The sequence below is a fragment of the Syngnathus acus genome, chromosome 4 (genome assembly GCF_901709675.1).
Source record: "Syngnathus acus chromosome 4, fSynAcu1.2, whole genome shotgun sequence".
Classification (NCBI taxonomy): Eukaryota; Metazoa; Chordata; class Actinopteri; order Syngnathiformes; family Syngnathidae; genus Syngnathus; species Syngnathus acus.
Window position 1 is genome coordinate 6,103,463 of NC_051090.1, and position 25,916 is coordinate 6,129,378.

General features: G+C 41.4%; 3 protein-coding genes across 8 annotated transcripts; 1 reads left to right on the forward strand and 2 right to left on the reverse strand.

Moving 5' to 3' along the window:
- The first annotated feature begins 373 nt into the window (after positions 1–373).
- cdkn2c (cyclin-dependent kinase inhibitor 2C (p18, inhibits CDK4)) lies at positions 374–6,630 on the forward strand. Of its 4 annotated transcripts, none has more exons than XM_037250758.1 (5): positions 374–548; positions 647–753; positions 1,518–1,944; positions 3,171–3,528; positions 6,196–6,630. In XM_037250758.1, the coding sequence occupies exons 3-5, from the start codon at positions 1,810–1,812 to the stop codon at positions 6,207–6,209; spliced, it is 507 nt and encodes a 168-aa protein (XP_037106653.1). In that variant the 5' UTR covers positions 374–548; positions 647–753; positions 1,518–1,809; the 3' UTR covers positions 6,210–6,630. The 4 variants fall into 4 exon arrangements, with proteins under 4 accessions (XP_037106653.1, XP_037106656.1, XP_037106657.1 ...); XM_037250761.1 differs by having other exon boundaries at positions 1,763–1,944; XM_037250762.1 differs by lacking the exon at positions 1,518–1,944.
- Positions 6,631–6,667: 37 nt separating this feature from the next.
- Positions 6,668–13,495, reverse strand: rnf11b (ring finger protein 11b). 2 transcript variants are annotated; one of them, XR_005097833.1, is made up of 4 exons: positions 12,924–13,495; positions 8,951–9,120; positions 8,082–8,839; positions 6,668–8,009 (listed from the first exon to the last, which is right to left on the reverse strand). XR_005097833.1 is itself a non-coding variant. In XM_037250763.1 (3 exons), the coding sequence occupies exons 1-3, from the start codon at positions 13,044–13,046 to the stop codon at positions 8,668–8,670; spliced, it is 465 nt and encodes a 154-aa protein (XP_037106658.1). In that variant the 5' UTR covers positions 13,047–13,495; the 3' UTR covers positions 6,668–8,667. The 2 variants fall into 2 exon arrangements, 1 of the variants encoding a protein (XP_037106658.1); XM_037250763.1 differs by having other exon boundaries at positions 6,668–8,839.
- A 508-nt stretch (positions 13,496–14,003) lies between these two features.
- On the reverse strand, positions 14,004–25,888 carry ttc39a (tetratricopeptide repeat domain 39A). Of its 2 annotated transcripts, XM_037250689.1 has the most exons (21): positions 25,683–25,888; positions 24,507–24,557; positions 24,349–24,399; positions 24,083–24,136; positions 21,051–21,155; positions 19,201–19,332; positions 18,914–18,954; positions 18,754–18,821; positions 18,624–18,688; positions 18,441–18,540; positions 18,266–18,331; positions 18,018–18,126; positions 17,864–17,931; positions 17,733–17,792; positions 17,461–17,622; positions 17,235–17,326; positions 16,800–16,920; positions 16,377–16,488; positions 16,141–16,255; positions 15,955–16,071; positions 14,004–15,718 (listed from the first exon to the last, which is right to left on the reverse strand). In XM_037250689.1, exons 1-21 carry the CDS (start codon positions 25,730–25,732, stop codon positions 15,604–15,606), a joined length of 1,854 nt encoding a protein of 617 aa, XP_037106584.1. In that variant the 5' UTR covers positions 25,733–25,888; the 3' UTR covers positions 14,004–15,603. The 2 variants fall into 2 exon arrangements, with proteins under 2 accessions (XP_037106584.1, XP_037106585.1); XM_037250690.1 differs by lacking the exons at positions 24,083–24,136; positions 24,349–24,399; positions 24,507–24,557; positions 25,683–25,888 and adding an exon at positions 22,753–22,907.
- Positions 25,889–25,916: the final 28 nt, after the last annotated feature.

Here is a 25,916-nt window from a genome sequence, read left to right on the forward strand (position 1 = left end):
TGTGTGGTTTAATTCACAATAATATTAAAGAGATAATAACCAAGCCACTGTAACTTCATGTACGTATCACTAGAGGGAGCCCGCGTACATTTGTCTGAGGGCTGTATGATGGTTAGCCGATGCACGTCACATTATTTTGAGAATCACTAGCATGTATTATGTAAAATAATTTAGTTGAGTATGTTTGTGATTTTTGCCCATGATTCGAGTGTGTAACTTTGCTATTTTTCATATTCAAATTGGCAGTTGAGAGTTGTTTTACAACGACTGAAAGTCAGTACAGGTCAAAACCAGAAGAGGGAGACAAACTGCAAGGAAAAATCAAGCAACGGCACCACACTTGTGACTTGCAGGGGGAAGTGACGCTCAAACACGGAGGAAAAAAGGAGCTTGTCCTCGGTTATGTTTGTTTGGCTTTTCAATAACTGAACCGGGAAGTGTCCTCTCTTTTTGCCTGCGCGCTCGTGTCGCGCTTTGTTTCTTTTACAGGAAGCTACCCGCCTGCTTTGTCAAACCTCATCCAATCTTGAGTTGTATATTTTTGAGAGGTAAAAGTGCGTGCGTGTGCTCGCGCGCTTGTGTTCGTGTCTGCGTGTGTGTATATGTCATCCTATCGTAAAATGATTCTTTTTCTTATCCATACAAGTGTTTGTGCGAGTCTTTATTCGGGCGTTCGCCATCGAATCAAACGGGCTTGATGTGGTCTGACTCCTTGTTCAACGCAGCAAATTTGAAAACGAGCGGGAAATGACCGTGAGTGGCGTCACTTTCTGTCTTGCTTCAAACTGTTCGCTGTTCTCGTCCGTTATTGGGCCTTCTTTTTCATATTTGTTTGCATGTATAGTCTTTGGATTTTCTCTTTTCTCTGCCGTTATACTGTCGCATGCCTCACAGAGGTTTGGACTAAGGTTACTATTAGTTGTTTTTTTTTACCATTATTATTGATATTATTATTATTATCCATCCATGCATTTTCTATACCACTTGTCCCACGGGGATCGCGGGCGTGCTATCCCAGGAGTCATTATTATTATTATAAATTACGTATATTATTGTTAAAATTAAAATTAAAAACAACAAAGTACATTTCGATTGTTTATTTATTTATTGCAATAGACGCATTTTTGTCACCAAATGGAATTATTAATATATCATTATTCATTATTCTCTATCTATTCACTAGCTAAACCACTTATCACGTTCATTCTAGTTATTTTATTATTAGAAATAGTAGTTTCGTCATCATCACAGTTTAATGCATTCTATTGCCATAATAATCAAAACAACACAATGATGTGGTGCTGTTCCACTGAATATACAGTAGAATATACATATAGACTTATCCCTATGTAAAATGTTTAACACATTACAGTGACTAACTTAATAGATTCAACCAAAATACACAAATATTAAAATATTGTTATTTAATATGATATAATATTCTTGTTAATTGCTGTTTAAATGTATGAATTTATTGTCCAAATTGTTGATTCTCACTAGTTCTGTCTGTGCTGCAGCCTATACCGAGCTGTTTTTGAATGAGAGGCAGGGTAGAGCTGGTCACCAGCCAGTTGCAGAGTTACCATATAAGGATTCATGTCAGGTTAGACAATGATTTTCTCGGAATGTGTAAAATCTCAACCTTGACATGGAGGCCGATAGAAGTATTTCTTGTTTAATGTGATAGGACTTATGGGGAGGAGTCTCTCGAGCTCTCTTCCGCTTTCTCCCTCCCTCTTTTTTGCTTCTGCACATGCTTCAGATCAGACCATTTTCCATTTTGGCCTCCTGTAATCTGCTCCCCCAAGAATGGCAGACATTTTGCCACTAGCCGATCGGCTGTGTAGTGCTTCTGCTAATGGAAATTTACCAGAGGTTTTATTGTTGCTGCAAAATGGGGCTGCTGTCAATGGAAAGAATACTTTTCAAAGGACTGCATTACAGGTTGGTTCATCCTCCTCCTCCATCACCCCAAAATTAATTTGGATATTTTACTTATAAACCTGTGATTTTAGACATTCCTGTGAAGGTTTATACACATTTTGTTAAGTTTTCATTATGGAAAGAAAAATCCAAAAAGGAGAAGTACTCGGTGAAGATAACAGCACAGTGGAGGTCAAAAACTACACAATGGACCGGGCTAATATTGCAGAATTAGATTAATATGGATCATAAGTGTATTGTTTCGTAGTAATTTCATTTAAGGAATTTAACATCAAAAAGTGTGTTTTTGTAGGCCACTCCCTATTGAATATTCACTGTTTAACTTGACCTACAAAGCTGCTTCAACAACTACAATCATTTGAGCATTGTTTTCCATAAATTTTGTACATATATCAGAGTGAGAAATATAACAAAAGATTGTTGGTGAAAAATGTCTCTATATATATATTAAAAAAAAAAGATAGAAAAAAGACAAGGGAACAAAATGAAGGGCTTGCTAATAGAATTGTCTCAGTCTTCCTCTTAACCTGCCTGGGCTTTTTTTTTTCTTTTTTTTTAAATCACATTTATAAAGATTATTATTTTAAGACTTTATTTAGAAAGTCACATTATTTATAAATGTATATATATTATAAAGTTAATTTAGGACACTAAAAAGATTTATGGAATCTACTGACTGCTTGTGTACATGAAAAGTAGGCTACTTAACTTTTGGTTGCACACGATTAGCTAAAATGTGGCCAATTAAAATGTAAAACCAAATGATTTTTTTTACAGTGTAGAAAATAATGTCTTAATATTGTAAATATAAAATATTTTTTATATAAATATATATTATAATATATATATATATATATATATATATATATATGACTTTGGAAAAAAATATGTATATATATATATGACTTTGAAAAAATATATGTATACATATATATATACACATATATTTTTTTCAAAAATATATATATGACTTTGAAAAAAATTAAAATGTAAAACCAAATGATTTTTTTTCAGTGTAGAAAATAATGTCTTAATATTGTAAATATAAAATATTTTTTATATAAATATCTATCTATCTATCTATATAAAAACATCTATATATATATAAATTATATATAGAAGAACACATACATATATATATAATTTATATAAATATTTAATTTTCCTCATATGTTTATTTAATGATAAATGACTATTAAAATGCTTTTGTTCTTACCTCGCCACAGGTCGTCAAATTGAGCAGCACCGCAGTCGTCAAGGCCCTCCTGGAGGCCGGGGCTGACCCCAATCTCCGCGACCCGGTGCTCGGCCTCACGGTTACGCACGACGCCGCCCGCGAAGGCTTCGCGGACACCGTGCGGACGCTGCTGGCTCAAAAGGCAGACGCGAACCTCGCGGATGAACTTGGGAACTTCCCGCTGCATTTGGCCGCCAAGCGAGGCAGCGTCGAGGCAGTCCGGGTCCTCCTGGAAGCCACTGCGGCGCCCATGAAGGTGAACAGTGACGGGCACACCGCGGAGCAGTTAGCGCTTCTCCACGGGTGGAATGACACGGCCGCCTGCATTTCCAGCTACCTGAAATCAGGTGAGTATATTGATTATTAATTTCATCATGACGCATGTTCCAAAATAGCCACAATTAAAATTTGACTAGAATAAAAGTCCTTCTAGTTAATTTTATCAGTTGAGCAGAACTATTTCTTCTTTTTAGCGCTATTTAGCGAGCGCTATTATTGCTTTATTTTGGTAAGGTGTTGTGTTCATGTTTTTGTTCCATTCAATTTTCTTTTTGTGCCAAAACATCATCAAAGTTCATTCATGGTTTTTGGTACTCTTATTTGGACACAGATCAGAGCCATTACAGCTCTGATTCAGTTGAGATGAAGACCTGATATAAAACCAACGACAGAAAGGGACAGGAAACTAAGAAAGGTTTCATTTTCAATGAGTCCAAAATCTATAAACCCAAGCCATACTTACAGGCGAAGGACATAAAAGGATGCGAGCTTCAAAAGAAAACCAAAGTGCCAAGTCGACTGGTGAAATCACACTGGTGGAATGTCTGGGGCAGCAGACACAGGGACACGCCTAGATTCCTCTGAGACATCCAGGAGGTCAGACACAAGGAGATTATCTGGGCATAGTGCCATGGGAGAGAGGCTCACCTGGGACATGGGCATAGCGTGGGATTCCAGCACATGATTAAGTTTTGCAAGCTCAGACAGGAAGAGCAAAAAAGGTTTAGTCAGAAAAGAGGGGAAAACCCGGTGGAGTCAATAAGCAGAGTATTCAGAGAGAGTTATGAAGACGTGGGCATCGTGGTAGGATGGATCGTAAACACAAGAGGACTCACCAAATACGACCACAAAAGGAAGCAGTTGATGTACGCTACACTCTACCCGAAAGTCCCTGTAAAGTGAAACATGATGGCGTCTAGTTTGACAAACCACAGTCAATGCTGCCAAAAAAATTACCCAATATTCAAACGAGGCTTCAAAATCGTGAACAATCAAGCCATTGTTTTCGCTCTCGAATACCTGAAACCACATCCTGCTGAACTGTCAATCAAATACCACCTGGCAGTGGATGCCATTTGGTGTAGTGTCTTTTGTATTACCCTTAAGGCCTCCTGTGGCTGGAATATGGTGAAGAGAGGTCCTAGTTAGCAGCTAGCTTGTGAGCTAACAGGATTGGGCCTCATATTATAGGCCTTATTTAAATCCTACCTATTGGACATCTGCGGACAGAGTTGAAACATATAATCTGGACAAAGCACCATACAAACCTGAGAAGACTCTTTGCACTTGATGAGCGGATCCAAAGTGAAGTTGAGTGTACCATCTTGTTTCAAGAATTTTTTTGTAAATAGTTTTGTTGAACCACAATCCAGAAGCAATGTCTGGCATTCAATGATTCATTTTCATTCAAATTTCATCATTAAGAGAGGTACTGCCAATTTTGTCCACGTGTGTTTACTGTTTATCTTTTGCTTTCTTGCTTTCTTTCCCCCTAAATACATTTTAAAACAGTATCTTACAGTCATCATAGTCTTATTCAACATAAAATATCAAATTCGCTTAAAGGAAAAATTTGGCATTGTAATAATAAAAAAAGTCTGTTTCTAAGGCCTTCTTATAGCATGGACGGACACTTAAGAAAACACGCAGCAGTGTTGATAAAACAGAAATTGAGCGTATTTTTTTTAGAGAAATACTACAATAAGCGCTCGACCACCGAAGCGAGTCCTCGTCCACCTGGTGGCGCCCCACATAAGCGCGTCGTCAGCCTTCGTTGATACCGGAGTGTGTACAGTTTGGCTGATGAGTTTAAAAAAAAAAAAAAAAGCCCGTGAACTCACTCTTTATCACTCTGTCACGTTAACGTGATTCTCCAAAAATAATTTCTAAAAGAGTTGGTAAGCGCTAACCGCTCAGATGTTACGATGAGGACGTGCATGTGCAGGCCGCTCAGTGCACCTGTCGAATTTTACATATACGCACATTATGCATTAACAATTTTTTTATGGTGAGCTCACATTTGAAAACGTCGTTTGTATAGAAAGAAACTAATGTATAAATGTATTCTTTATGCAACTGCACCGTGGATAGAGAATAGAACAGAATAAAATACACTAGTGGGTGTAATTTGTTTTTTAAATTACATCCAAAAGGTGTATTTGCATAAAGTGCCGCGGGATATTCGAACAATTCATAAGTACACGACGTTGCAAACTAGTGTCTCACCCGTTGAGGCCTACTGCGCGAGTTATCTGCGCTAGATTATCATGAATATTTATGTCGATTATTTTGGTTCAATGAATCCTTAAAAATGATTCCACAACACGCACTCGTTCTATGTTCACATCCAATCCTGAAATTCAGTTTTGTTGCTGTTATGGAATTATATAGAGTACGTTACAGCATTTCCGTGGAAACATTCGTCCATGCGCGCGTCCTTGTCTCAATCTTATTGCCACCGCATCGCATCCAGTGTAGCAACACAACGTTGACTTTAGATGTCAAATTTAGGCCTAAAAGAGGGGCGTGGTTGTGACGTATACTTATCGCGTTTGGATTGGTTGAGAGTATCACGCTGAAACGAGGCCAGCGTGACGTGGTCAGATCACGATGCCCGTATGCTTTAGCCCAGTTTTCAAACGCGCACGGCAATGATGGGCACTTTTAAAGCACTATAATTTACAGAAGTAGGTTTTATTGCAAAGAACTCACCCTGTTTTTCTTCTTTCACACAGCTCAGAAGAATTGACGAAGATTTGGATGCGCAGCTCTCTTCGTCTGCTTGTTTTTGCTCAACTGATGAGAACATTTAGAAATGTTAAAAATTCCATCAAGTTGATGAAATTAAGGAAAAACACAATGTAAACATTGTCATTGTTCTAATTGATTTATTTGGATTGTGCCGCTACAAATAGACTTCCAAGTTGTTCGAATTCCATATCAGATTAGATATTATGTCACCAAGCTCTGTAAAGATCTGGGCTACAATTGCTGACTGCGGAAAGACAAAGCCCACGTGACGGAGATATTTCATGAGTATAGGAATATAGGAAAGTTATACACCTTGATAGAAACGTGCATGATCAGAATGTTAAGCTTACCTTGAAGTTACTGTAAAAAATCAGGGGTAAAGCAATACAACACTGCATCGTTAGTGATAAATAAAACTAGAGCTGATTTTCAAAAATAATTGTCCCCCACCCCTTCTCAATATTGAAATTCGGATTTAATATGTAATCATTTTTCCAAGGTCATCTTCCCATGTATTCCACAACAAATAAATTTACATTACAATAAACAATACGGTGTTTACAATAAATTTGGTCTTCTATGTTAGCGCAGCCACATGTGAATACTACTTCTTACAAAATGTGCCCGCCCCTGGAAACTTGTCTGACAAGTGGTGATGGTAATATGACACCCTCGGTTTCCCCAGCAGTTTATAAAGTCCTGCAATGAGAAACAATATTGAGTCACAATGCCTCGCAATCCAGTTTCAAAAGGATTAACACTATTTTTTTCACTATGTGAAAATATTATTCAACTCTTCTACAGCACAGACTGACGGAAAACAGTTTAGCTTCAGGCAGTGATAAAGTGGAAACAAGTAGCTTGTGTTCAGTTGCAGTGTCTATTTATTTGTCACCTGCAGCACTCTGCATATTCATGTAGTATATACTCACACAACAAGGAAATGTTCAACAGGTATCCTTACACAAACATAAAACACACACACACAACCCATTCAAATGAGCAAACCCATTCAAATGAGCAAACAGAGATGGACCGTTTGGTTCTTACAAAAATCCACCCACAATCAACACGTGCCAGTGAGCTCGGCTTTTAGAAATAAATAAAACAGAGAACGCCTGGCCGCTCCCAAGTGAGGCAACTTTATGTACAGCTGTTTCATTGTCAGCGAACATCCGGCCAGCAGTGAGCGCCCGCCCGTGAGTCATCTTGGTGGAAATAAATAAGAGCAGCTCATTTGAACTAAGTTCCTTTTTAAATGAGCTCCAAGTATTCAAATTGTTTGCAAATTATTGGCTATGGGGTTGTCGTTTGAGTTCCGCTGTTATATAGCTGATTCATAAAGCACTGTGCAAAAGGCGGTGTGTGGTTTTCACCACCACATACAGTTTAACTTTGAGACTCATTGTGAATTGCTGGTCTCCTTTTTCTACTGCGCGGCATCGACGTACGACTCGGCTCGCTATTTCCATTGGCAAAAGCCGATAACGGCACAACTGCTGTTCCCAAACGGCGAATACGCACGCGTTTACGGAACCCGCTTAGGACATGTGTCATGCACATCCGGTCTGATGAATTTCTAAAAGTGGTTAATTTTGTCTCCATTTTTGTGTTGATGGGAAAAGCTTTCACCCTGTGAATTTGTCGGCAGAGGCACAGCCGGTGTGAAGTTTAACACGTTTCCCGCTGCACTTTGTGTTGAAAGCCCTGTCATGAACATCTAATTGTCCAAATACGTGAAGCTTTTTACAGTCATGAATGTTATGTAGGCCATGGCTTGACTTGTCAGCTCACATTTCTTTGTGCCATGTGGGGGAAATTAAACAAAGCCCTTTACAAAAAAAAACACAATCAAATTGACATTTCTCACCGGGGGATCAAGACTGAGAGCGTCTGTTGTAATCTAATCACGCATCGGTGCGGCTGGCAGCTTGGAGCCGGCGGCCATTTTGGAAGCTGCAAATCTCCAAGACTGCTACTTCTTCTATCTCCTCTTGACAAGGATCCAAGGCAATCTGAGGGAAAAACAGCACGGCGGGCAGATGGGCCATCTTGAGTGGCGTCACAGTCTACATCAAAGATACACAACTCCCAAAAAAGGTTTGGGATACTGGGCTTTGAAATTCCATGATGAACCTAAAATGCACTACAACCTTTGCAGGTGAACCTTTGACCTTTGTGAGTAGTACAAGTATGTGACACTGTCTAAGTGACCTTTTCTTCTTTTTTAAAATGTCCGCTGCTTCCTGGTATGCAGCTCCAATTCTTTCTCTTTCACAGACACAATCCTGACCAGCAGGCCCACTCGTGAACACTTGCTCCCATCTTTACTAATGCTGGATAAGTCTACGAGTGTGCAGTCCATGTGCCAGTTTGTGTCAAGCGTGGTCCATAGGAGTGTGTGTGCGTGTGTGTGCGTGTGTTTGCGTATGGGTGCGTGCACATGCGGATGTGTGTCAGTTGGTCTCGTAGGAGGAAAGCAAGGCGGCGTCCACCGGCTCCATGCAGGACGGGCAGGTGAAGGACCTCATGAGCCAGTCGTCGATACAGTCCATGTGGTAGATGTGCATGCAGGGCAGGAATCTGATGGGGTCTCCGTACACAAAGTCCATCATGCAGATGACGCACCTGCGGAACCAAACGTAGACATTTGACTAGATGTCGCGGCTCACCTGTTTTCCCAGGAAGCGCCATCAGGAGTGAAGCAAAAACATACATTTGGTCAGTTTCACCACTTACTCTCTGATCTTTTTCTCTGATTCATCCCGCCCGGGGTCAAAGACACCCCTCGGAAGGTGCTGGATCAGTCCGATGCGCTGGGCGATGCGCACTTGCTCCTCTTCTGTCAGTTGGGTGGCGAGTCGGGGCTGGCTAGGTGTCGGGTGGTAGGTTGGAACGTGAATCTGTTCCTGCGAACAGCGAAAGAGAGATTTTTTTTATCTACACAAATGCCAGATCTAATGTTTATTTCAACGCAAATAAGTCGACTTTTGGTACGTGAACACAATAGAAGCAACGTCATTGTTGGTCATGTTCAAATCTAACAAAGGAACATTTGTGAGCAGTGACTGGACTTGGGAATGCAGCATGTTCCCTGGCAAGTAGATGGGGATGTTTCCCAACAAGAGCCAAAGGCAGCAGGACCCCACACACACGCAAACGAAATTGGTTGGCCTCCCTTTATGAATGGAAACCCACATTGGTCACAGAATTAACTTCAATCCGACGAAAGTAATAATAAATTAAACAGAAAAAGAAATAGGATAGTGGCATTTTAGTGGCTTTCAAAACAAGGAATAAGTGGCATTTTCTAAAGGATAACATTTAAAAATGACACAGGAAATCATTGCAGGAAATTACTCCCTTTGTGGTGGCACGGGTTGCCTTTCTGAAAACATTTGCAAGCAGCAAAAAAGGCAAAACCCAAAAGATAAATGACTCATGAAAAAGTCTTGAATTCACTTGCAGATTCCTTTTCTTTGCTATCTGAATAATACATTCGTGTGGGGCAGTAACACGAGCGAGCACCATGAGTCAGCAGAACTGGGCCAAACGGCTCCTCCTTTCACCCGTGCCAAACGGGGATAAAAGCGACATGCACGAATCCTGGGAGGGAGTAGCTGCCATTACCGTGCGTGCATGCGTGTTAGCTGTGCCAACGGTCAGCAGTCTAATTGTGATCCGAGGCCTCTCATTTCTCTCAAATCCGGTGCGTCAGCTGACTTGCAACAACTGTCCGTTACATAACCTCGGCTCGACCGGGAGGACACGGTCAGCGCGCGGGACGGGTGAGCGGGTTTAGCAAAAGGGGCATAGAAGGCGAGTTGAGCCAACACGGAGACCTTGGCTCTTCTGATAAGTGTCAGCCTGCCAAGCCTCGGCTTTGAAAAGAAAGTAGACAACATTAAGCGAGTCGAAGTGAAAAGAACTTGTTCGGATGCAATGAGCATGACGTCATCTTAAAGGCAGCCGTGGCAAGTAATGCCAGAAACCTGAACCGTTGAGAGGTTCTTCAATCTTGGTCTGCTGTCTCCGGGCTGCCGAGTAACCAAATCTCTGGACGGCACCTGAACATACGAAAGACGTCTGACAGCGTCACACTGCCAAACAACAATGGGGAAGGAGATAAGGGCCCTTCCAATCCGGGATGTTGTTTGGGGATAACAGCAGAGGCTGATGACTCATGCTTTGAGTGTATACGAATGACGCGATCGACCTGGTGAAGCAGGAAAAAGGATGACCTAATGACTAAATAAACCCAGCCGCACTCTGAGCAACACAGCTGCAAAATTGGAAAACAAATTACAAATGGCGACTGACCCTCGATTGTTGCATCATTAATATGATGCAACTTTCGAGGAAGACGCTCGAAAATACTCGGGTTGGGGGAAAGTCTGTAAATAAATGTCAGTGCAGTGGCAACATCGATCGCGCCTCTTTATACACAGACGTTTGCTTGTGCAAACAGTGCCCGGCAGTAGGTACACACATTGAAGTACAAACTGTTTCTATTTATCAATTTGTAGCTATAAACCATCCTGACTCGAGTATATTGATTCATTGCCCTTCCTTATTTACCGCAGACCATTTCAACATCTATCGAAAGCATGAGCTAAAACCCATCCGTGAAAGTCACTTCAAGTATGCCTTTAATTCTGAAGATATTGAGCTGAGTCATTGTATTTTCGGGCTGAATAAATTCTCGCACGTAATCTTTGGCTGCCACCTTGGAAATGCCCTTTGCGATTTTTTATGTAGATATAGGGAAGGGACGTTGTTGCTTTCAAAAGCATCTGTGGCCCAGAAACAAGGGAATTGCTTGGTTTAGTTACATATCGGGCTGTTAGGTCGGTGTTAACTTGTGATGAGCTAGCACGAGAAGCTAATGTAGCAGTCTAGCAGGCCTTAAGTTCATCCATCCACTCTGGCTTCGTACAAGGGGCATTGCAGGTCACACTAATGCAAACAGCTCTAAATCCCGCCGACTGCTCTCACACAAATGCGTCAGCGTTCTTCTCACCGGCTATCTTCCACACCACCAGAACTGCGAGTCAGTCAGTCGGTCAATGAACACTTGGGCAGATATTCTCTGACATGAACAGCACTGCACACTTGACATTATAGAGCGGGCACAACATATTTTTGCTTAGTTGCCTAAGTGGTCTGGTGTGCTCAGAAGGCCCATTCAATCCACTTAGCCCGGCTGGTTCCCACAAGAGAGGAAACAGCTCCTTGTACTGAAGCATTGGCAAATTCCAAAGAGCCTCCCTTTGTTCATTCAGGAAACCAGCACCATGTGCCTTTCGCTCAAACGCCTGCCTTCTGATTCATTGCTGACAGAGTGCATTCTTGTGAAACAAGTGTCATCATCATAGAGAACCACAACAGATGTTACAAAGTGTACATTTACAAAGTAATAGCCTCCTACGGACATTCCCTTTATTTTTAGAATTGCCAATATTAACCGTTTAAATCTGAAATGCACCATAAACTATGAACCCCAAACCCTTAATTTAACACAGGAAGGCAGACATCCTAACCACAAAGTTCAGCTTCCTGTTTTCATCCATTTTCAGGTTATATATTTTTTTTTCAATGTACTCTGACACACTATTTCATTTCCCGAGATCACAATGCTTTGAATGTCTGACATTCAGCTGACTAATGTCCATTGAGGGAATAAGCTAGCAAGAATTCAACAGTTTCAGCTTGAAGATGAGTCAATTTCAGATAACGTGGGGAAGAATCATCTGACTCACATCCCTCGGGTCCCCTTCATATGAGGAATCTGTGCATACCGTTGTGGTTTTTGGCCTGGTTATAGATGGAATTACAAAAATTGACTCGGCGAAAAAGCGCGTCATCCTGAACTGTGCGAACACGCCAAAAATGCGTGCCGTGTTCCCAGCTTGGAGAAAGTTGTGCTTACTGTGGTCTACTGAGGGGCACTATGGGGGAGTTGGATCAGGCTGCTATGAAAGAACCCTTTATGAAGGTAGCTTTTAACTAGTTTGTTAAGCCTCTTGTGAAATTCTGTCAGCGTAAACAAAAAGTGCACCACTGGCTTGAAAATCTGGCCATATTTATATGCATTAATTAGCCATTTCATTAAGTCTTTATAAAACATTAGAAGGATGATTGACAGTGTTTTGCATTATTTTGTATCGTGATGGCGCCTGGCACAAGCTCACCTGTGACCCGAATGAAGAGAAGCTCAACAGAAAATGGACTGTTCTAAGTCCACCAGCTTTGCTGATGTCACGCAGGATGAAAGTTTAAACTCCAAGTTTGGTTTAACTTATCAAGCACTTTCTTTGGTGACGATACAAATTGTGGACATTTTGTTTAGCAGTAAGAAATGAAAATATTTTTTTAAAATGCATAAATTATTATTCATAGTTTGGCTATTATTATAGTCGGAGCCTAACCAAGAAGACCAAATCCGTAATGTTTATTTATAGCCTGTGTACGTTAATACATCATGGGAGAATGACCTAATAAAAATAGCAGACATGTATACTTTCACAATAGTCATTAGAGTTTTGCAAATCTGCATTCATACAGAAAATAGCAGAGACAGGACGCTGGGGTATTACAAAGCGGATTAGCAACAAAGGGCCAGTGTCGAACCAGTCAACAGCTGATCTCGACCACCCCCACCCGCCCTCTTCTGTTTTTTTACTAGTGTCGTTTACCTCGCACAGAAAGTTACCTGGTAAGGGGGCGGTGGCTCTAGGTCAGGGTCGACGCCGTCTCCATAGCTGGCCCGGTCCGACTGGGATTCGTGGAGCAACGACATGTCGTCCGAAGTTGGGGTCTTGAGGCAGTTGCCCATCTTCGGGCGAACTCCTTCCTTTCCTCTCTGTTTCTCTCGACGTCGATTCCCTTATGTAACAAAGCGAATGTTTCGCAGGCCACCTTTTCTAATTATTGTTTTGTTATGAGTGACGACGACGTGGTTCCAACACGAACCGATGACGTCTGTCTGCCCACCTCTCCCAGACGACGGGAGGGCTACCTTGGGCTCAACAAGACAACATCCCTCAAGCTAGCCGCTAGCCACACAAAGAGCTACTCTAGCTCGCACAGATTAGCTAGCTGGAACACTCGCTTTTAGATTAAAAATACACGCCAAATTGGCTCTTACAATTCATAAAGGGGAGTCAGGCGAAGGAAGGCCCGACAGTCCTCTTTTAATTCATATTAGTTCCTCCCGGAAACCCTCGCTTGACTGTCAGGGACTTTCCAGTTTTCAGTCGCTATCGACGTCGACGAAAGATGGGTACTGTAGCAACACCAAGCCCCGCCCATAAGATTATCTGCCAATCGCTATTCGAGTATGTCCACGCAGCTTTTGTTGGCAGCCAATCGAATCGATCACATTGTAATTCTCTGTAAACATAAACAATAGCTAGGAATCGTTGTATGAGCTGCAATGTGGGAGAATTTGGTGCTTTCCTGAGTGTTTTAGTCTTAAGTAAGATTTTTTTTAATGAGTATTCAGCACTTTAAAAAAAAAAAAAAAAAAACCCAGCTTGCACAAATACCACACAAGCGATAGCATGAAACAGATATTTAGGAGTCCGCAAACCTCCGGGTCAATAATTTATGTCACATCCTTTTAAAAACAGTACATATGTACAGACTGGCGCCAACAAAATAAAGCAATTATCAAGGGATGGCGCTACGCCGGGGCGAGGGGGTGCCATAGGCCGAATGTTATTTAATATTCGAAAACATATGCAAAAGTATGTTATCAGCCTCACTATGGCTGATTTTTTTTGGGGGGGGGGGGGGAAAGACTGCAAACAAGATTGTTCTCTTGATTCCATTTTAAATTACAATAACAAAAAAAATCACTATATACAGCTAGGAATGCTCAGTGGTAGCCTTGCCATTCTCATTTGCTAAATGCAAACATCACAATGCCACAAAGTTTCATGTTAAAAATGTCCAGGTGGAAATTGAAAGGGATATGCAACATAATACAATACGAAAATTTTAAAATGAAACCAAAATGGTGATTGGAATATTACTAAGACATGTGAGAAAGAAGTTCCTCATCACCATCACCAAACCTCCCTCTAAAAATGAATAAAATGAGCAGTTCTCACATGAAACTCCATCTTGAGCTTCACAGTGTTCAACAGGTACTGGGGCCCTGCCCATTAGGTCATTCAATATTTACACAATTTCTCCCCTTTCACTGTGATAGACTGTATTTGTTCAGATCCATAAGTACTGTTGGACACCAGTGCTAAATACAACTCAAGCCCCTCAAGAGGAGGTTGTCATCAAGCATGGCTGAAGGGCAGCAGCAGGTTGAGGTTCACACTGTCGCGCTTGTCCTTTCTTCGCTAAAGATGCAAGAGGCGGACAAACACGTGGTCCCCTCACTGCTCCGAGTGAATGGCCTGTTTGTTCAAGCTCGAGTGCTGCTGGAGTCTATCCCACTGATGTGGGGGACAGAAGAAGAGGAGTGTGCCTTTTCTAAAAGACACATGGTCAACTGTCCTTTTACAACAGGACAAGTTCAGTAAAGAGATGCCATTGACAGTATAAAAAAGTCTACGGTGGATTGTGGAGACAGAATTGATTATTTTACACATATTTTAAGGAAAGGTTGGCTAAATGCTAACTCAACTGTTAGCACATAAGGCATGAATTATTTTAATAAGGCTGAGTGTTTTTTGGATGAGCCCTTAACTTTATTAAACTAATGTCTAAATGGTAGCTTTAGTCCTAAACTACAGGTGCATCTACATAAATTTAAACATTGTCAAGTTCAATTCAGCAGCTCAATTAAAAAATGAAAACGATTATATAGATTCATAAAACATATACTTTCCTTAATTCGCTGCAGTGACCGCCCCTAATAATTTAAAAATCCTGAAATATATTATTGTATGCAATGAATCTATATAATAAACAAGTTGCAGTTTTTTTTTTAGTATTTTTTACCAAAATTACAGATAAGATGCACCTCATGTTTTATTAAGACCACCACCTCAACCCTGCATAGACCAACATTTTTTTTGTAGTAGTAGTAGTAGCAGCGGCCATTTTAACACAATCAAAAATAAATAAATAAAAGCTTTTCTAATTTGGTTCATTGTTATTTGAGGCACATGCCAAGACTTGCCTTGGCTTCCAGATGATTGAGGAAGTGAAGGTCAGGCAGTGCATGTGTCACACGCTTGATGATGGCCATCAGTGCCACATGGGCACGTCATCAGTAAGAAGACAAATAAAAAAAATAAAAAATCACCCATTGCTTTACCCCCAAACCCTCCTGAAGAAGAGACAGTTCCAACCCCGTGCCGGGGCCAGCGAATGCCGAGTGGGAGAATTAAGGAAGAATACAGATGCAGAATCTCAGCTCATTCTCAGTCCTATGGGCTTGACGGCACGTAGACTCCATTTTGTCTCGCGCCCTTGGCTTTGTGCAGGGCGGCTTGAATACGGAAATGAGTCCGAGATTCCATGGAGTAGTTTTTGTAATTTTGCCTGGACAAAAACAATGTTTAGTTATCAGATCACACTAGGGATTTTTTTTCTTTTAAATTACCTTTAGTCGCCACAAGCGTGCAGCAAAACCCTTTTTTCTATTTTTCTCTACCCTATGGGCATACTAAATATATATGAAAATGCAAATATACGATAGCGTAGCAACTATGACTAAATCAATAATAACTATTTAAGCAGTGACTTACTGAAACGTATAAAAATTTACTGTCACTTACTTTGCTGCTTCTAGTAGTTTTACAGCTTCATCATTCCGGCCTTGTTCCAGACATAACAAGCTGTGCTCTAGCAAGGCATTGGGAACTAGGTAGTGGTCGTACTTGATCTGGGTCTCACTGCAGAAGAGATGGGTGTGATTCATAGAGCATCTCTGTATATCAACGAGACATATGTATAATGCTTACTTGCAGAGGACGAGAGTAAAGTAGTGTTCGGCTTCATCGTGATGCCCCAGGTGCTTGAGACACAGGCCCTTCAGCAAGCTCAGCAGACACTGGTCGTCAAATGAGAACTCGGACCCTGATGGACCAAAATGATGACAACACTGAGAAGGAACGTCCAATTTTTTTTCTAATGGAATCCCAAACACATAAAAACTGTGGATTCATCCTTTTATTATCTGGTTGACGATCCTTCATACTTTGCATGCTTTCGAGTTGTGCCTGCGCCTCGTCCAGCGTCTTCAGCATGTTTTCAGTCAGCTCTTTGTGCTTGCCGATGATTGTATAGCCGTTCCAAACGTACATCATCTCCTGGATGAGAAATGAAACAAGTCACAAATAGGCAGTTCCACCTGACATGCATACTTGTGTGATCAGGAGGAAAAAAAAAATCACTTCATTATATTTAGAGGGAATATAAAAAGTTTACACACCCCGATGGCTGTCTTAAAAATTAATAAATCACATTCGAATTTATGTTCCAGTGGGAGTCAGTACACAACTGCCATAATTTAAAGTGCATTTGATTAACCCCAAATCAAGTTCAGATGTTCTAATAAGCATGCATTGGAAGTGCTACTATTTTATTTGAAGTATGTTGCGTGCATGGAAGCAGCACTGACCAGAGGGGGGACAGGAAGAGGAACGGGGTTTTCTGTGAGGTAGCGACGAGCTTTCCTGATGGCAAACTTCTCCGTGGGTAAAGACTTGCCGGCAATTTTCTGTCTTAGCCCTTGAACCTGCCTGCAATATACATCATATTTAATTTAATATGATTAATTAAATATCAAACATAGTAGAACTGAACGTTATAATTATGATTTTTCCCTTATGATTTAATATGCAAATATTTTCTCGAGGTCGTCTTCAAACATTTAAACATTTAAAACAATCGAATTTTTATATACTATCAAGTTGAGATCCTAAATTTTTGTAGCGGTGCCCCTCTGCAAAGCACCTTGCTAAAGACATTATGATGGCAGCATTTTATAGCGATCACAGTTGAGTGCAGTTTTTACTTTGTTTGAGAGGAATGTAATAAAAACCGCTTTGACGACCTGAATAGAGTGACGGCAGTCTCCCCGAAGGTTAGACAATCTTCCTCAGTCAGCATGCTGAGGTAGGCCGCTTTCATATACACATAGGTTGCCTGAGGAATGAAAAGAATGGTTACGACTGCAACCTCCCTTTTAGACAATAAAAAAGGAAGCAAAAGAGAAAGTCCAGGTGCTTCCTCAGCAATGCTGGCATTTCTACTTTTTAGGTTTCATGCAGACAGCCTACCTTGGACCAGGAATTCTCCTTACTGAGCAGGTCGGCGTAGAAGTAGGCCATCTTCCAATGCCGCTGATAGGTGAAGCACCACATCAGCTCCCAGTAGCACATGTGATGGAACTGCTTCCACTGCTGCTGAGCCTCGCAGCACTCCTCAAACCGCTTGATAGCCTGAGAGAGACACGTACGTTAATGTCCATGTGCTTTGTGTTTCAAGTTCCAGTTTTTACTCCTCTGATTTAGAAAATAGTTATTCATCAATTGCTAACTATTTCACTTACAGCATCCAGATTGCCTTTGATCTCCTCGATTCGACCAGCGAAGAACAAGAAGATGGATCCCTGCGACATAAACAACTCAATATGACACACGAGAGAACGCAAGACTGAAAAAGCACACACAGCTCGCACACCTTAGGGTATTTCTTGAGATACGGCTGCAGCAGTTTTTCCGCGTCTTCTACATCTCCTTCTCCAGTGCCTGCAGGTCACATAATGGTGCAAAGCCCAAAAATGAATAATAAAAAAAAAAAATTGGGTTCCACATGTTTGTGTGTGTTTACTTGCCTAGTATAAAGCTCATGAAGGTGTGATAGCAGAGCAGCAGCATGTTACATAAGAATGACCTGAATGTGCTTCCCGTACAGCCCTCCTGAAGCTGCTGGAGACCAAACTCCTGCACGCAATTGAAAAGCACAATTACATTTGACTTGGTTGATTTAGAGTTATTAATAATGATTAGACATTTTATTTCAAAGTGCCAAAGTACACCTTGTGCATCTTGAAATCTTTTGACGCATGTCACAGGAACTCACCTTATTACCCGAGAAGCCTACAAACTCCAGCAGCTTGAGCATCCGTGTGGGCAACATGGAGATCATCTGCACGAAGAAGAAGCAAAGAAAATGAAGAGCTCATATTGTTGCTGTGTTTGAAATCGCTAGTGTTTATCCAGTTTGGCTACATTGGAAACATTTTCAAACCTCTTACCATATTAAAGGCTCCAACTCCCAATTTGACTCCGCCCTCAAAATGAGCGTGATTGTTGCCGTGACAGTAGGCGGCGGACTCGAGCACTTTGTGGAGCTCTCTGAAGTTAAGATGAGACAGGGAAGGAAATTTGTGAAGAAAATGACTTTTTCACAGAGTGACAAAAAAGATCTAGACACTCACTTGTATGTCTGGTAGCTATTCCTCACTTTGATTCCTCCTTTGATGAAACTGATCATATTTTCATCCTGAGGATGACGCAACATTATGGGCCATCAGTGATGGTACAGCTGAAGGAAGCCTCTTTACTGACCTGAAGGAAGGTGAGTGCTGCCCTCTGCAGGAGGCATTCAGCATAGCAGACTTCAGCGTGAATCTCGTCTGTGGTGACAACGTGTTTTAGTCGCTCTTTCACTCGCGTGCGCGCTCTCGTTCTTGCTCTCTCTCACGCACGCGCACACATACGGACACACCTTCAGTATAGCCCTTGGAGAAGCTTGACTTCTTGCGATGTCTGAAGAGGAAAGCAAATATACAGTCATCAGTTTTCTGTCATGCACCTTTATCCTAATCTGGTCCAAAAAAATAATTATTTGCAGCATGGATCAAAGGCTCATTAAATCATCCTATGATTAATGACCATAGAGGTCACAGAGGTCATATGTCTAGTGCCGCAAGAAGTCACTTGATTTTTTTTTTTTGCCACTGCACTCTATATAAATACTCAAATACGGGCCATTATCAAAAGTCAAGGTCTCACCGCTGGCAAACAGCCTGGGCCTCTTTCATGGTATTTCCTGCCTCCATGATGTGTTGGGGTTCAAAGGTCATCATGGCTTGCATTTCGAGGAAGGTGGCGTAGGTCAGGGCATGATACATGCTGTCTTTGATTCTGTGGAAGTAAAATGAAAGGGAATGACCAGTGTCGTGTTTGCTGACATGGAATCAAAAGATGAAGGGAATTTTCAAGCCTTTAGTTTGATGTGTGGGCATGTGTGAGATTGTTTAGCACCACACCCCCAACACAAACACACAAAAACTTGGACATCTATTTATACATGTGGCTGCTAGCCTGTCACGTCACACCTCGGAAACAAAAACCGAGGAGTGCTCGACGTCATCGTAGTTCTACTTGTTGTTCCAGTTGTAAACCATTAACAAATGCTGATCACGGTGAAAATAACTTAGCATAAAAGCAACCTAAGGACAATGTCATGTCAACACAAAAGGATTTAAAGACAAACATTGAGCTACAGAAATCTGTGCAGTTGTTTCTCACCGCCCCAAAAACAACTCGACTTGCGTAGACATGTTTTGGATAAGCTACATCTGATATCATAAATTCCAAAGACTGTGCTGAAGAAATTATTGTCACGCCTTTTGACTATAATTCAGTCCCATATTTATTGTCTCCTGCAACAGACTGTCAAAATATACAAATACTGGTATTAACCTGTCATAACTCTCAATAACAAGGTCAAACGTATCAAAGGAAACAAGACTCATCTCAGGACAAAAGGGAAACATAACAACATGACAGGACTAACATGACTTGAATTGCTTCAATTCAAATTTGGAGGAACTCTGAGAAGAAGATTAGTGAGCTGGCACCTTCTCATTGTGACACCCACAGAAGACAGAAAGGAATTACTAATAGGGCTAGCAAGAAAGCTTTTAAGAAGGAGCTGTGAGACGAGTTGCTCTGCTGGTAAGAAAAGGGAATCCCAAACATTTCACAGCAGCGCTTCCAAGTTCTTCAAGGCTGACTGACGCTTTACACGAGATGTAGCGACATCAAACAAGTTCTCAGCATGTCTTAAAGCTAAAAATATAAGCGCGCGGTCACTTGCGGCTGAACTTCAATTAAATGCTAAATAAAAGCGCTGAACGAGTGATGATGTCATCAGCTTATATAATGTACATAATAAGGCTTCGATTCCTTTCACGGTATTTTTCACAACGTATCAGAATAATTCATTCCTTCCTGACCTAGCCTTGAAAGAGATCAAAGATGAGACCGTGTAATTAAATCTGGTTTGAGGATTTAAGTTCATTACATCATTCAAAACATTTCACCGCAGTAAACTCAGTCAAACCAGCGCTGAGTAAAAGAAAATGAGCAGATTAGAGTATCTGGGTTGAATAAAGGTAAGACTGTCACAAAGGCTCTGATGACCAAGGAGAGAAGTAGTCAACAAAGAAGTAACTTAATAACACGGTGTTGGTTACCAGATCTGGACGCAACAGGTGTTAGTGACGACAGCTCCGAAAAACAAAGTCCGATCTAAATGAACATAATATGTCTCCGGAAGGTCAAGCAAATAATGACAAGAATTAGAATTGCAGTACGGATTGTCTAAAATGTCTGGAATGGTGCCCCTGAGGAAAGAATAGAACCCCGACCTCCACAGTTAATGTGTCGGAATTGTGACATCTGTTTGTGCATTAGTGTGTGTGCGGCATGGACGATTAATTGAATTTCCCCAGGGGGACGAATAAAGGATGTATTCTTCCTCGGCGAAGAACACGTGCTGTGGAGCATGTGGCTTGTCACGTGTGCCGAAAAAAGCTGCTGTTGCAGTTCAACTGTGCTGCAGTGTGAGCTCATACCTGGGTCTCAAGCGAGCCTGTGCCTCCTCAAAGTCATTTTGGAGGAACAGATCCAGGGCGGCCATGCAGTCCGCCAGAAGCAGCGACAGGTCCGACGTTGGACACCTGGACAAACAAAAGAAAACATGGAGAAGTGGTGATTCACCAAGCTGTCGCCTCACATTACTCAAGTGAATATGATAGTAATCACTTTTTGAAAGCAAAAAAAAAAAAAAAAAAAAAATCCAAAATGTTCTTCCGATATATGTGTTTGCATGTTAGGACTTTTTGCTCTGGAGCCACAAACCACAGCTTTGTGGGTTTTTTTTTCTTCCTCCAGACAACCGTACTGATCACATGAGCTTGGAAAATTGTCCAGAATTTAAGGAAAGTAGAAAACACTCCAGTCAGGGTTAACTATCTCACTCAAGAATTGCCATATCGGACCACGAGGAGAAGAATAGAAATAGCACAGCCGGCACAAACAACTAATCTGTGTAATAGCGGTGACTAATAAACAGCATTCACTTTACGTTCCTGTCTATTAAGAGACACACATACACACATGCACACACACACGCACACACACACACACACACACACACACACACACACACACACACACACACACACACACACACACACACACACACACACACACACACACACACACACACACACGTAAGAGGGACCGCTTAATGATTTGATAAGTATGGTAATTACAGGAGTCATGTGCTGGCTAAATGCATTTTGGACAAAAAGGATGGACAATGACTGTAGATGAAGGAAGGCATTGTCACTAAAAAAAAAAAAAAAAGTAAAAATTAAGTACATGTCAAAATGATAAAACAACTAAATGTTCAACATCTTAATATGAATTCCATAAATACAAGGTTTATGAAATTAACCGGGCTTTCGATTGCGAAGAGTTAGAATATTTTAAGTAGCGCTATTTGTACATTATTTTTTCTCGATGACTTCATTCTTCTAGTTTTTATATTCTTTTTAGTGTCTTACCCCCAACAAATCCTTTGTACTTGTCACTGCTTGAGGAAAGATGAGTTGGGACCAACCATCTTTTTGCCCTCTGATTTGTCACACAGGCTTTGCTGACGCATCATCCATAATAAATATTTGCTCCGAGCCTAGGAGGCAAACACTCCACGGAGCAATTTAAACAAGGAGTTTCCGAGATGTTAAGCGGATGCACAAGATGATAACAAAGATGTGATTTCTGAAGTTGATGTTTGATAAGCTGTCAGAAAAACACTACAGATAAGGCTTAAATAATTACAAATATAAAAAAGCAACCCAAGTGGCACTAACAAGAAGACAAGTAATAATTAAGAAGGCCAACATCTGGAAGAACACGTCATCCTCTTACTGCATTGCGAGAAAGTACAAGGACTTAAAGCCGATTTGATCATTTCAAGCCATCACGGTTAATATTAATATTTATTTCCTAATTATCAATGACGCAAGTGCGCTTCAACACCACTCACACCTCTGCGCAACGTCTCCACACTTAATAGCATCCCGTTATCGACCCTGCCTCGCCGCTGTCGCTACGACTCTATTAAGTGTTCCGCGCTGCGACAAGGCAGCTTGGAAAAAAAACAATCCCAGCAAGTTTGTCCACATGCCTGAGCTCCGGCACACGCATTAGCCGTGTGATAGTAGAAAAGGAACAAAGCAAACTAACAGGCCATCTTACGCCTCTTACCCGTTCGACAGTGGCTGTTCTCCTGACATTTTCATGTGTGTGAGGAAACTAAGGCGGATGAGCTCCAAACGGATGGTGTGTCTTTCGCTAAGACTAGCAAGACAGCTGGCGAGTGAGCTGGAGGTGGATGAGGAGGAGGGGGGGGGGGGGGGGGGGGGGATGAGCGATGGGAGGAGGAAGCACTCAGCAAGCTTATAATAAGATTGGGATGACTATCACACATCACACAAGGGGACACAAATGCTATCTGTGCTAGCTTCAGTCAAACACACCCACACACTCTTCAACTTCCTGTTTGGAAAAAAAAAAAGTCAAATTAACACATCCAGTCATTATGAATGGCGCAAGTCCTCATTAGGGTTGCACGTGACTTGAAACTTAGCAGACTGGTTGCCAGCCAATTGCAATAAAAACTATTCACACTCCCATTCACACTGAGAGAGTTGAAACGGCACAACGCTGAGGCAGACGTGCTAAACAAAAGCAAGTTCCCACTGCTGCTTAGTTACAATACAGTGGAGACATAGAAGGTCAAACACAATCTGTTCCGGTTCGCCGGTCAACCAGCGATTCGTTCAAAATTTTGCAACCTACACGCATATATAGAATTTGCTTGCTTGAAGGCCAGTCTATTTTCTTAACATGGTAGAATGAGTCAAGGTTATGTCTTTAACTTTGAAACACATGATAATGTGTGTTGGTTAAAATACTTTTTCTTAGGGATGTTCAACATCTTTTTTTTTCAGACCAATACCAATACGTGTAGTCACAGGAAGTGATACCAGCAGTACATTTGATACATGAAACTTCCCCCAAAAAACATTGGAAGATAATTTTAAAAACATGTCTATCTCAATATAACAAATTGACTCAAAAAATACCAAATTAATGGCTATTTTCCTTTATTCTAATTTCAAGTATCATGGCCACAAGAAGGCAGCCAATACTGAAGTCGCGATATCGTGTGAAACAAAGGCCGGTATTGATACTGATACCGATACCCGATATCTTTAATTTACTGTATTTTACACATTGATTCTGGTAACGATTTCCTTATTAAACACTCTTATTTGAATTCGGAGAATACGCTGTACATAGTATAACCGTAAGAAAGCAAAAGGTAGTCTTTGTAAAGGTCAAGCTATACAGCTTAGCAAAAAACCCGATCAAACAAAACCATTACTGCGTCATGCCTTTTATTATTGACACAGCAGGGAGGAGCTACGGGAATACTGACTGACGACCTTCTGCTGACATCGACGTGTCACAAGTCACTTTGTTGTGAATGTGTCGCCATAGCGACGCAGTTAAGTCTACTGTCTGGTCTTACCCGTTGGAAGGACTTGCTTGTCCTGGGACATCTTTGTTGTTGTGTAACTGCAACCTAAAAAATGAACAACAGCAGAGGAAGAAGATCATCTCAAGGGATGAAATCCATCTGAGCAGTCAACAATTGTTCGGGGAATATGATCGTGGGACACCTTTCGAAGGTGGAACCTTACGTTTCTGCTGAAATAAATGCCTGTGTGTTTGGGGAAACTGTTGATGAATAAAATCTGCTCTAGATTGTAATGTTAGCGATATACGCCCACCAACCTGAAGTCCCTGATGATAGGATCCAAAGCTGGAGAGTTTATGACTGACAGCCTATTGCAAAATAGAGAAGAATAACTTTGTTATTTGAGAACACATCCTTAAGTTCAATGGGTTTGTCCTCTAGGTAAAATGTCAAGCCCAAAAGACATTGAAGGTACCTGTTAGGGGAGTCCGGGCCATCAGGGACGTTTTGTGCCTTTGTGACATTCCTGTGAAGAGTTCAAAACTTTTATCTGATAGATCTCGCGACTGCGAGGGGACGAATGTGACGACGGGCCAGGCTGACACATTAAAAGCCATTTCAAGCATGGGAATAAATCAATGCTTTTGTCAAGACGAGTTAACAAAAAGCCATTGTTTTGTTGTGGTTTTTATCGGCTGTCTATTTTAAGAAAGAATTTGAACACTTACCACATTCAGGTGTTATTCAAATAAATGGTGTTGACTTTCCCCACTTTATCTCATGTCAAATCTGAGTGTTATTGATCTTTTTAGGAGAGGAAGTAAAAAACCCTGAGATCATTTAATTGCGTGAACACCTTCTTATAAATGACACCCTCAACCTCATTCATGTTAAATGGGGGTCTACTTATTGATCTTTGTAACATCATACAGTCCAAGCCATGTTTCGTAGTGAGGTCACAAAAGGATCTCCAAGGTAATGGACAGAACTCACAGCCATCGTCAAATGGAGATAAAATGGCAGTGGCATTACCAAGGAGCTGGCAAATAATGGCTGTTTAGTACAACAAATAATCTCCCATCGTCTTCATATGTCTGGACTATGGTGTAGGGTGGCAAAAGAGAAACCAGAAGTGTATAGAGGAGGTGCTGATGTATTTACTTTTCACTTTAAGTACAATCAGTACTTCTCCTTTCACCATTTTTTTAAATACTGGTGTCTGTCGTGTGAGAACTTTTGCCACTTTTAGGAGGATCTCTTCAGACTGGTGTGCCTAATATTTTGACTGCCGAGTAGTGAGATGAATTTTTTCTTGAGTGACACGTTTACTTCCTGAACGTAGGCTTGTATAAAGAACCACTAAAAATCATAAATCACACAAAAAAAAAGACATTGTGATACTGTTGTGTTTATTAATATTGTAACCAACAAGCCTGGTTGACCACGTCAGGCAGTGCAATGTCGTCCAACAGGCTGGCAGGCGACACCCGCAACACGCACGACGAGTTTACGAGTCCATAAACACAACGTCATAACATAATTTATCATAATAAATCAATTTTCAGTGCAAAAAATACACGAAAAAAACATGGAACGCATTATAAAGTGAGACCACCCCACCACCACCGCCACCCACGCCCCGTCGACTCACTTGCTGCTGTCGTTTCCCTTTACGCTCCGTCTCCACTTGAGAAAACTCATTCCACGGCGGGCAAGGGCAGCTTTTTGACGGGAGGCGACACTCGGGAAGCTCCCACGGACGTGCGGCAGAAAAGGACGAGAGGGTGCCGGGAAGGAGGGGAGCCTGGCTGGTTCCCTGCCCACGCCTCCTCCCGCGTGACGTGGGAAAAAGGTGCGTCTGTGCAAATGCGGGCGTTATGGCCCG

Excerpts from the sequence above, each read along its gene's own strand:
- rnf11b (XM_037250763.1), bottom strand. The coding sequence starts at position 13,046 with ATGGGCAACTGCCTCAAGACCCCAACTTCGGACGACATGTCGTTGCTC. Across the intron at positions 9,121-12,923 it reads AGCCACCGCCCCCTTACCAG|GAACAGATTCACGTTCCAAC; the intron begins GTAACTTTCTGT and ends CGCTGTTCGCAG. Across the intron at positions 8,840-8,950 it reads TCAGAGAAAAAGATCAGAGA|GTGCGTCATCTGCATGATGG; the intron begins GTAAGTGGTGAA and ends TTGGTTCCGCAG.
- cdkn2c (XM_037250758.1), top strand. The coding sequence starts at position 1,810 with ATGGCAGACATTTTGCCACTAGCCGATCGGCTGTGTAGTGCTTCTGCT. Across the intron at positions 1,945-3,170 it reads TTCAAAGGACTGCATTACAG|GTCGTCAAATTGAGCAGCAC; the intron begins GTTGGTTCATCC and ends ACCTCGCCACAG.
- ttc39a (XM_037250689.1), bottom strand. The coding sequence starts at position 25,732 with ATGAGTTTTCTCAAGTGGAGACGGAGCGTAAAGGGAAACGACAGCAGC. Across the intron at positions 24,400-24,506 it reads GGCCCGGACTCCCCTAACAG|GCTGTCAGTCATAAACTCTC; the intron begins GTACCTTCAATG and ends ATTTTGCAATAG. Across the intron at positions 16,489-16,799 it reads CTCTTCCTGTCCCCCCTCTG|GAGATGATGTACGTTTGGAA; the intron begins GTCAGTGCTGCT and ends TTTCTCATCCAG.